At 35.2% G+C, this 11037-nt stretch overlaps 2 protein-coding genes across 3 annotated transcripts; one reads left to right on the plus strand and one right to left on the minus strand.

Annotated features, from left to right (window-relative positions):
• The first annotated feature begins 980 nt into the window (after nucleotides 1-980).
• On the plus strand, nucleotides 981-3291 carry LOC145968184 (uncharacterized). Of its 2 annotated transcripts, none has more exons than XM_083093495.1 (4): nucleotides 981-1186; nucleotides 1430-1612; nucleotides 1960-2331; nucleotides 2571-3291. In XM_083093495.1, exons 3-4 carry the CDS (start codon nucleotides 2121-2123, stop codon nucleotides 3254-3256), a joined length of 897 nt encoding a protein of 298 aa, XP_082949621.1. In that variant the 5' UTR covers nucleotides 981-1186; nucleotides 1430-1612; nucleotides 1960-2120; the 3' UTR covers nucleotides 3257-3291. The 2 variants fall into 2 exon arrangements, with proteins under 2 accessions (XP_082949621.1, XP_082949620.1); XM_083093494.1 differs by having other exon boundaries at nucleotides 1433-1612.
• Nucleotides 3287-11004, minus strand: LOC145968183 (nucleolar pre-ribosomal-associated protein 1). The gene is made up of 9 exons (XM_083093493.1): nucleotides 10581-11004; nucleotides 9585-10176; nucleotides 9137-9430; nucleotides 5699-9059; nucleotides 5389-5516; nucleotides 5116-5325; nucleotides 4795-5015; nucleotides 3945-4341; nucleotides 3287-3721 (listed from the first exon to the last, which is right to left on the minus strand). The coding sequence occupies exons 1-9, from the start codon at nucleotides 10985-10987 to the stop codon at nucleotides 3464-3466; spliced, it is 5868 nt and encodes a 1955-aa protein (XP_082949619.1). The 5' UTR covers nucleotides 10988-11004; the 3' UTR covers nucleotides 3287-3463.
• Nucleotides 11005-11037: the final 33 nt, after the last annotated feature.

Here is an 11037-nt window from a genome sequence, read left to right on the forward strand (position 1 = left end):
CGGGAGAAAGCTGCGAATTGTAAGCGGTTCTCCAGGAACCCACAACAGTGCCGGCACAAACCATGGGCTCGATAAAATCCAGAATTAGAATAACAACAGAGGCTTTAATGCTGCTTAAAAAATCCGATAAAAGACCTCTACGTTTTTATTATAAATTTTAATATAAAAAGGTATTTGTCTTTAATTTTGAATTAAACAATTAAACATTTATTCTTTCTCTTTCTATAATTTGTGGATTGTAAATTCTATTCTTCATTTAATTTGTGGATTGTGGATTCTATTCAATTAATGAATAACGATAAAATATTGATATGAATCCATAGATTTTAATTTTATCTTGAAAAATATATATACACATTTTTTTATATTTATATAAATTATATGTAAGAGAAATAAAATATATCGCTTGAAGATATAATTCAGAACTTTAAGATTATCGCGATAAGAGCTTTTAATTTTCGTTCTCGCAACGCACATAATTATTGTTTCTCATAACAGGAAATTGACATCATCGATCAGAAGTAGATATAATTTTTTACTGGATAAAATTCGTGGATCATTATTCATGAAACAAGATTACAAGAAAATTTATTTATATTTAAAAATCGAAATGTTTCATTTCGATCCAATACGGACAACTTAAAACTCGTTATCCGGCACTGTCTCCTACTGTCGGAGCAATGTCATCCCTTCCCCCCATGTCCTCATCATTCCGCTACGACAACCGGACTACCCGACTACTATGAATCTGTTTTGTATCGGCCAACGGCGTAGCTAATAATAGTAACAAAATTTTCTTATTGATAAAAAAAAGGCTGCTTGTGTCACATCTCGAAATTTTGCGAAAGATGATCGCCATTTCTAACTGATTCTCACAGAAATTTGATATATAATGAAATTGCATCAATTCGCGCGAAATCGATTACACAAAAGTAATCAGCGAAAAATCGTTGATTCAAAAAAAAAAAAAATGAAATGCTACAAATAAAAACAATTACAAAGCAACGAAAGTTGCTTTAAATGGTTCGTCATGTCGTCCAAATAAAAAGAAACTAAAAAATCTAAAAAAAATTTTAAGTAAATAATTTTATAACATTAAAAACGAAAATGCACGCCACACCAAGTTCAAATCCTTATCAAAATTACGACGTAACATAATGGATTCTCCACAAAGAGGAGAGGAGAGGTACACTAACATAAATCTATTTGCCTCTTTTTATTTTGATATTTAAATCAACTTTGGTGCTATTAATATTAACTTCATTTATATAATTACTTATATATAATTAATTTAATTAATTTAAATAGTAATATAAATCGTGATAAATGATTCGGTTAATACAAATAATTCCCTCTAACGAAACATAATTATATTAATTGTACATAATTATATTAATTTTAATATATATTGTTTATTAAAAAATTTAAGCAGGACCACAAAATGTAGGAAACAAAATGCAATTAAATTGAAAATGTGATAATTGAACTAATTTTATGAATCATGTAAGCTTATTACTTTGGAGTTAATTTTCAAATCTGGAGCAAAAAAGAATTAAAGATGTCAAGAAGGGATAGATTTTTTTGCATTAAAATGAATAACAAATTTATAAAGGTAGGTGAAATAGATAATCTATAAGAATATCATTCTCAAAGAAATTCACAAAACAACTTTTTCATTTAGAGAGAAATAGTCATTGCTTTATTATAAAAAAATGCGTTTTTAGATAATTCTAATCAAAGTTTTTTTTATAACAATTTCATCAATAGTACCTCTTAATTCTCAAAAATAATTTATTTATCAACTTTTTTACTTTGTTATTATTTTTTTTTAATTTTGTCATTAAGAATCTTTTTTTCTCTTTTTATTATCCATATAATATTCCTTGCTTCCTATATTTTTTTCTAAATAAATATTGATATATTTTTTATTCATATATTTTATATTTCATTTTTCGACAGAATTTGACCTGTCACAAATCGAAATCAAAATTGTAATTCCAAAAAGCACTTCCATCCAACTTCCGAAAAAATGGCGAGAGCTCAAAAAATTCACGATAGAAAAATGCGCGGAATTTGATCATCCATTTTTTCTTCAATCCTTGTTCTAATCATAAATAAACATGGACAAAATTAAACGCGCGGCAGACATTATACAAGACCTGGAACGCCATGGGCCAGCTGGCTTAATACACATCGATGTATTAAGTAATATAATTGAAAAACCCATTCAGATATGGAACGCTAATGGTAGTTTAAATAGAATCATCGGCAAGGGAAGAGGGGAACAGTCCATAGACATTGAATATCATGCGGCCGATTCAGAACAGATAGGTCAGTTGTTAGCTAAAGAGTTTCAAATAAAAGTAGACAAAGGCAATCTATAAGATCATATTATTCCCTTTGAGATGATTGATCTTATAGTCCACTTGATACAAGTTCAGAAAATTTAAAAATAAAAAAAGAAAATATAAAAAAAAACATTCCGCGCAACCGAGGCTTCTGAAAACCGATATTTCACCCTTAATCCTATCTTAATTTCTATCCCATCCACTTCCTTAATCCTTCTCTAGGCCATTGGACTTTGAGATACGGAAAAGATCCCGATAACATCCCCATCGATTTAAACAGCTGTCTCTTTTCGGTAATTGGCTCTCAAATTGGACGAAATCCATCAGAACTTCGTCAATGGACGGTATCAAATCTGAAGAGCAACTTTCGGAAGTTGGCCAATTGGATAGACGAGATCCTGAGATTGGGGAAAAATGGGGAGATAATCCTGATGATCGGTGGTGCTCGTTATTGCGGCACCTCTCCCAGTGATGCCAAAATAATCCTAGATAGATCGGAGAATGAGAGCAGTCACGGACATGAGAGAAGTCCTCGGGGTCATTCCAGAGGACACGCAGCGCATCCTTCTGGCTTTAGCATCGTGGACTTTTCTCAAAATTCAAATAAGACAGGTTTTCAATCACGAGCTGATCAGGATTATGTCACCCATTTGGCCTTGAGTACAAAGATGGCTCAGGATGCGATGCGTGAGCTCAATAGGGGAAGCACAACAATAGCCGTAAGAATACCTTCTGACGTCTTAAGAAATTCGAGAAATTTGCCCCAAGTGGTAAGATATATAAATGGAATACTGGTAGCACGAGGAAATATGATAGCAGTGCTTTTGGTGTTGAGACATCACATAGGCCAGTTCAATAACCCGGACGCGGATGTTTTTGTACAGACTTGTTATCCTATAATGGCGTAGCTTGCAAAGAAAAAATATAAATTAGTCGAATTATACATAGAGCAATTATTTATTTCGTAGAAAATCTTTCAACAGATTTATTAATACTTTAGTTGTATTTCTTGCATTTTATTTTTTTCTATTTATTTATTTTTAAATATATATACATCTGTTCTGTTTCAATCGAAGACTGCAAGAAAATGCAACTAAATGATGTGAATTTTATATTTATTTTAAACATGCTTTTAATCGCAGCAGGATCCTAAACAATAGGAATTTATAATGAATAACGTCCTCTGTTGAATTGTCTAAGCTATTCAGTAGATTTTCAATTATGTTAGTAATAATTCCAATTTTCCTCTCACAAACGTCCTCGTTGCGGTGAATAATTTCGTGCAGCCAAGGAAGTATACCGTATCCTCGTACGAGGAGCAAGGATGCCTTAGGAATTTTGGTAGTAGAGGCGATCACTTCCAAGATTAGTCTCTGAGAAAAAAAAAAACAAAAAGTAATACCTGATTCTCATATTGATATTTAAATTGAAGCTTTGGTAGCAATTTTTCTTAGAATCTTTTTAGAATCAAATTTACTTAATTATCTTTTTAATGCATAAAACAGTAGGTGACTTAAACCTCGAGTGTTTCTTGATTCTATCATAATTGAATTAATAATTGAATATATGCCAAGCAGAGAATGGTTTTTGGCTCACCTTAGTCTTGGTGTCTGATAGTATGCAAGTGTGAAAATCTAGAAGCATCCTGAATAGCACGCATTTCAGAGCCATATCTACATCGTCCTCCCTTCTCATGCCGTCTCGAATATTCTCTAGGATCCAGTGTCGATGCGCATTGTGTTCTACATGTGAACTATGCAATAACTGCAACAGTTCTGGTATAGTATTTAGATCCAACGCAGGTTTGGCCATTAAAAAGGTATGTAATGACGAGTAGAGCGGGTGCAGGGGTTGATTGGCAATCAACGAAGCCCTGGCGAGGAAAGTGGTTACCAGACAACTCAGACGAACGTCCTTTAATGGACATTTCAGCAACAGAATGCCATTTCGTAATGCATCGATCAGACGCATCCACAGTAATTTCTCCTTCGACCTGATAAATAGAAAAATGTAGATTACAAATTGAGAAAAATTGCAACTCTTGATCATTTAAATGGATTTAATGGATTTGAAAAGTACTTTTAATATATATATGTAATGACAAAAGAAAAATAATACTTTTCGAAAAGTAAAATAAATTCTAATATAACTTCAAAAATACATTTCTAATAAAAATATAGAAACATAAAAAATTAACTAAATAGCTAAAATTAAGCTAAATTAACTAAATATAATTAAAAAATTAAATAAAAATTAAGTTTAAAAATTGAAAAATTAAAATATACATATATAATTAAATGATATATAATAATCTTATAATATACATATTATATAACACACAAACATGAGTTAAACTAGATGATAAATCATAATTTTTCTATCGTCAACAACTTTGAAATTTCTCGTTATATTAGTAATTCGCTATTTGTCAAAATTGTTATCTTACTTAGACACTTCCAAGTGGAAATAATATCTAGAGATGACGGTGTATGCTGCCAATCGAATGCTGCTCGAATCGCTGCAGCACGCAACGAATACCAAGGCTAACGTGCCACTTTGATTTATTTTGTGACACGCAATAACATTGTTTTCCGCCAATAAAGAACACAGCAACGGCAAATAAAATGCTGGATCGTATACTTTACTGTTGTCGTTTAATTCATCAGCCTGTAAAAAAGAAAGGGAATAAAATAGAATTATTGATTCAGTTTAAGGGCAAATGGCAAAAAATTTACATAAAGAGTATCCAAAGGAATATTATATTTACTTCCAACGTTCTATGTATGGGATAATTTCTTATAGTCTCATTGATGATGTCCTTATCGAACAAGTTAAAAATCTCGGAAGCGGAAGGTTGTCTCCAGAGGACAGTATCCGTCTCTCCCTTTACACTGTAACGCGTTGCCGCAGCACTTCCCCATAAGTATGGCCAGTATTGCTGAAGTTTAACGCCATGAGCCTCATAATACCATAGAATCTGGAATGATTAAATGATATCGTGATTCCAATATTTGATGACACAATCACCTTGATTCATTACCTTCAAAATGCGCTGATCAGCCTTGCTGAGAGTGGCGTTGTAAGACGCGAGATAAAGAGACACGTGCGAGGCGCTTATTACCGATTGATTCTTTCGGATTAGGATCCTGAGTAATTCGACCAGATCGTCTGTAATTTTACAAAATATTCAAAATAATTAAAATTGTTTATCTAATGATGCTTCTTGCACAATACTTCAATGCTTTATAGCATCAAAAGCGATTTTAACAGATGATGAGTGCGAGTTAATATTATTGCATTTTTTTATTCTTTATTTATTATTTCTTCTCGATAAAAATCATTGAATTTACCTTTAACGATGGACGAGCCGAGCATGATGTTAACAAACTCTGAGTGAGACGTCGTCATTTCGAACAACGTCTTGGCATATTCGTCGTTCTTGTTATCTTCGTACGTAATATCGCACAAATTGCTCAGATTCTTCAATATGTTCGATTGGATCTCATCATCTTTAGCGTCCTTCAGACCTAATTTCAAAGAGAACCTGGTAAATTGAGGCCACGAGTAACTCTTGCTTAATGAACTGAAGATAAAGTGTTTATTCTTCTTTAAAGAAATCACTGAACCATCAAGCTTCTCGCATAACACTTTGATCTTTTCCATGTTCTTCGACTCCTTCTTCAGCGTTGAAGTCATTACATGCAATAATATCAATATCAGATCGGTTAGAGGCTTTTCTTTGACTGTTATCAGACTTGCATATCTCTTGTACAGACTTTCCAACAATTGCACGAAATAAACGGACACCATGTCCAGTTTATCGCCGTTCTGGGAAATACTGTCGCAAGTCTTCTCACATAAGGGACGATCGAAGGTGTTTTCTATGAGATAGGCGATCGCAGCTGCGTTTTCTTCGATCCAGGGAACAGGATTTCGTGGCTCGATTAGATAGGCTGCGATATCATCGCTGTAACTCTTGTAAAAGCTCTGAAGAAATCTTTCGGTCCATTTAAATTTCAAATTGCTGCCCAATATTGGAAACACGACATCTCCTTGCTTCACATTCTCCATCTTGAGGAGGTATTTCATCAACGACGGAATCAATCTGGTATTTCTGATGATTAAAATCGCTATCAGTTGAATCGTGGACGGAGTAATACCCTTCGTTAATAATAATGCGAAAGTGTCAGTACTGATACCAGCAACATCACGTGGAAAGGTGGACAAATACTTTGCCAAAGCTTGCTCCCATCCCTCCACACATTGTATTTTATTAGATTTTAAATACACCAGGTGCAGACTCAATCTTTCCACGAACTGTTCGTTCAATGTACTACATTGAACGAGCTGTGATTTTGACTCCTCGCTGCAATACATGTCCAACAATACTGGGACGATATGTCCGAATAAAGATAGGTCTCGTTTATCATTTGAAATAAATACAATTTTCTCCAGCTTCATCAAAACAATTAGCAAACTCGTAATATCTTCCGTCTTCAGTTGCAATACCTTCAATAATGCGATGTCATAATTACTACTACAGGCTTCTGAAGGAACGTTTTCAATAATGCTTCTCAATTGTTCAAGGAACTTGTTCCTAAATGCAAAGAAAATATCATGGACTTTTGCGTCGTCGTGTTTTTCGAAGAAGGACACAACAACTTCACAGAGTTCTAGGATAGTCCCAGTTATCATATCGTTGGTTGAATCTTTCAACGCTTCTCTACAAAATGGCGAGAAATATTGTAACAGAATAGGATGCGTGAAAATACATCTTACGTTTTCTTCGAGTATCTCCGTGCTTTTTTTATTTATAGATCGTGCAATATTTAATAGAGAAATAAACAACATTTTGCAGTTTTCGTTTTGGATTTGTTGCAGGATTCCCCGCTGAGTTAGCTGCGCTAAATAAAACACAGTCATCTCTAGCAAAGCCTTGACATCGTGCGAAGATAAAGAGTGCTTAATAGTGACTTCTTCATCGCCATATTTAAAGCAGCACGAGTATTCATCGCCGGACAGCTTGAAGAGTTTAGTTATGTCTATCTTGGAATTCGTTAGCAACTTATTGCTCAGTTTGTGCAATAATTTCAAGCACGGAAGCTTACTTTTCAAAGGAACTGGTTGCTCGTTGCTCGACCAACTTTTTAAGTGTTTATAAATCGGCAAATCGGTCAAATCTACCGCCAAATGAACCAATACATCGGGAACGATCTGATAATGTAGAGTGTGAATTGTCACATAGGATAAATAATTCAAAATGACGGTGGAATAATTTTCTGCTCTTATCTTTTCAAAAGCGCAGCATAGGAGCGGTGACACCGATGTACAAGCTTGCATTTGGCAAAAATTAAGATTTTCTTTGCTAAACTTGTTGGAGGAATGATCGATCGCAGCATCGGTTTTCTTTCTATCAAAAGTAGCAAGTTCATTAATTGCAGTTGCCATCGATGCAGAGAAAACCTTATTTAAAAGGAGAGAATGGCCATTAGTATTAGAAAGAAAACTATTGGGATTCACCTTATCGAGTAGCCGATTGATTTCATTTTTTATCTTCTTTACTTCTTCAAAATTAGTTATTTGCTCATTTCTCTGCATCATGAACTTATCGGTAGATTTAATGACGACTTTCGAGTTTTCTTCAACGAGTTTATCGAAACTATAATTAATTATATTATCTCTTTTTGCATCAAAATTTAATCTCCCATTAATTAAAGACGATTCCACAAATTCCTTATCGCAAGGACTCGAGTTAGCCTTTTCAAATAACTTATTAATTATATCTTCTGCTTTTACATCGAGACTAGCCACCTGGTCATTTAACGCTTCCTCTGCTTGCGTTATGCTGTTTATATATTTATCAGTGTGTTTAATGCAACTTTTTAAAATGGACATAAACCAGTGTGTTAATTCTTTCCTTTCTTCAGGATCGGTTATCATCGAGAAACCATTAATCCAGATATCCAGCTCATTCTCACAGGTTTCAAACAAGCCTGTTGAATTTAATAACATTTTAGTAGCATCATAGCTTTCTGATGATGCTGTTTGATGGATCAGAGATATCAAAAAGGGAAGGGCTTTCTTGAAAACTTTCTCTCTAGGCGCAAAGATGGAGGAGTCCAAAGCGAGCAGGAATTGTATTGCTTTCACTTTCATACAGTTTACTTTCGTTTTGGCTCCTTCATTCTCTTCTTCATCATCCTGAAGATTATTTAGGCTTGATAAAAGCACATTCGGCTGCAAATTCATCGAACTATCTAACAATTCTGGACATATATCCTTGTACGAATGAAGAACATTCAAAATGATATCGAGATGATCTAACAAGTCCGGCTTGTGAATATTTTCAGTGTCTTCCGAATTTATCGTATTAGCATCAGCTTCAAAGGCTTGGTTCCATACTTTGAAGATAATTTCCAAGTTGGGAATAATCCTCAGAATGAAATCCGTTATCTGGTTTTGAACTACAAACATTTTGTGGAAGTCTTTTAAGGCGGAGCAAACGGTTTTCAGCTGACAAGTCATTGCTAAAAGAAGAGACAAGATCTCATGTCTGACAAGCAAGCTGTCGTGACTTAATCCTGGCAAGATAGCGTTTTTTATAATTATATCTGGGACTATCAAAGACAATAGTGTGTTTATCAATCTGTTTGCATTTAATTCCATAGCACATGTCTTGATGCAACTAACTGTATCGAGCGATTCGATTACCTACAAAAAGAAAATTCAATAAATTAAAAATAATGTACAAAGTTACAGCTCTCGCATGTGCAAGTGTCTCACTCTACCTTCTTTATGAATCTAAGAAGACAAATCCACTTGGGTGACACGCGAGGTTCGAGAAACGGCTCGATAACATTATATTGCGAACGTATTAGATCAGGGCAAGCCACCATTATTTTGATAACTAGATCCGATGGCTTTTCATGCTCCCAAGCTTTCTCCAAATTCTGAAGAACTGTATGCACCAGCTGATTGTGCTTATTTCGAGAACCACCCAATGTTCGATCATGAAAGATGATTCCATGACGATGTGATGTCAAGAGAGTGATTAAGAATGCGTGAATTGCATCATTAACAATCTAAATTATAACAGAGAAAAAAATAAAGAAAAGTGTTTACATATGTCAAAGAGATTTACAACCATTCATCAAACAAATTTCTTGTTAAACAGTTTTGTATTACATATTTAGTATTTTTGTAATATAAAATATCATATAAAGATTACACAATCACCTCTTTATCTGCTAAAAAGTCCTCGCTCTCGTCAGAATGGCGAGTTTTATTTTTGGGCCAATTGGTTGGGCCTTTCCAGTTGTACAGCGATATTAGATTCAACACAACAGGTGTAGAAAATACATGTAGCTTCACTGTCTTAGTGATGCTAGTGTTCTCCAAAACATATGTCTTTACAGTGGTCAGAATCAGAGTAACAATGTCCTTGGAGTCATACAATAAATCTGAGAAGATGCAGGAGAGTAGACCACGTTTATCCAACAATGTTTTAATCACTGATGAATCTCTCTCCACAAGAAAAGCAAGAATAAAATGGATGAAATATGTCCTGACATTTTGAGGATCCGTAGGCTTGATGTGTTGTGTTAGATTTTCCAACACATTTCTTTGCAGTGACAGATGTGCAAGTAACTCTCTGGCTAAACTATTATCCAAGGACACAACTGCTGTAAGCAGCCTCAACACCACTTTGCGCTGCTTGATATTGCTTTGAATTGAGAGCATCGAGTGTATAACGGACATGTATGAGTTCAACAGGTGGCGACAGGCTTCCACCGCTCTATTCTGGTATTGAGGATACTCCGCCAAGATTCTATAAACAGAAAGATGCGCCTGATTAAAAGAAGATATCAAGTATTAGCAGACAAAACGTATACAGGATGTCCTAGACTTAACGAATCAGCCGTTAATAGCAAATTCCTGAGGTCATTTGGAGGCATCAAAGACACAATCATGCTCACTGCAGAATTCTATCTTTTATTTTATATTGATCCCTCTATCAATATCGATATTATCGCGCTGTAGGCGAGCCCCTTGATGCGCTATGTCCCTGAGCAGAAGAACGTAACGCGCCGATTGGTTATCTTTAATCTTTCGTAGCGTCGAAACTACAGCTTTCTCAACATTTTGGTATTAAGGTTTTCGTTTCCAAATGACCTCAGGAATCTACCATTAACGGCTGATTGGTTAAGTCTGAGACACCCTGTATAAACATACTTCATGAGTAAAATATTAATCGCAGAAAAGACAGTGATGGCACTGCTGATATTCTTCTTGTCAGAGAGGTCTAATAGTTTCAGGACTTCGAGGACACCTCCACCAGCGAGCAAATACTCCGCCGCGAGGTCTCTCTCCTTGTTCTCGTTGCATATCGTCACGAACTTCCTCAGAGCGTCCAAGCCGCTGGTAGAGAGAAGTGCTCTCAGAGATCGTCCGTCAAATTCGTCCCTCTTCTCGTTACTTCCCGAGTCTATGTCGCGTCCAGGATCTCCCTCGACCAACCCGTTGATCCTCGTCTTCTTCGTCGGCGTCTCATTCTTACTCTCGGAAACTCGCTTGCGCGCCTTTTTCGACTCGCAGGCCGCATCACCCATCACCACGTGTTTGTTTACTCGCACGTGCATCGCATGGATGCCGCCATATTCTCTGGTCCTGATCCTTACGCAGGATTCAC

This window comes from Camponotus vicinus, unplaced genomic scaffold (assembly GCF_025532165.1).
Source record: "Camponotus vicinus isolate PSW18456_S1 unplaced genomic scaffold, iyCamVici1.0 SCAF_3, whole genome shotgun sequence".
In the NCBI taxonomy this organism is placed as follows: domain Eukaryota; kingdom Metazoa; phylum Arthropoda; class Insecta; order Hymenoptera; family Formicidae; genus Camponotus; species Camponotus vicinus.

Excerpts from the sequence above, each read along its gene's own strand:
- LOC145968184 (XM_083093495.1), top strand. The coding sequence starts at position 2,121 with ATGGACAAAATTAAACGCGCGGCAGACATTATACAAGACCTGGAACGC. Across the intron at positions 2,332-2,570 it reads GGCCGATTCAGAACAGATAG|GCCATTGGACTTTGAGATAC; the intron begins GTCAGTTGTTAG and ends ATCCTTCTCTAG.
- LOC145968183 (XM_083093493.1), bottom strand. The coding sequence starts at position 10,987 with ATGCACGTGCGAGTAAACAAACACGTGGTGATGGGTGATGCGGCCTGC. Across the intron at positions 9,060-9,136 it reads TTCTTAGATTCATAAAGAAG|GTAATCGAATCGCTCGATAC; the intron begins GTAGAGTGAGAC and ends TTCTTTTTGTAG. Across the intron at positions 5,326-5,388 it reads CTGATCAGCGCATTTTGAAG|ATTCTATGGTATTATGAGGC; the intron begins GTAATGAATCAA and ends TAATCATTCCAG.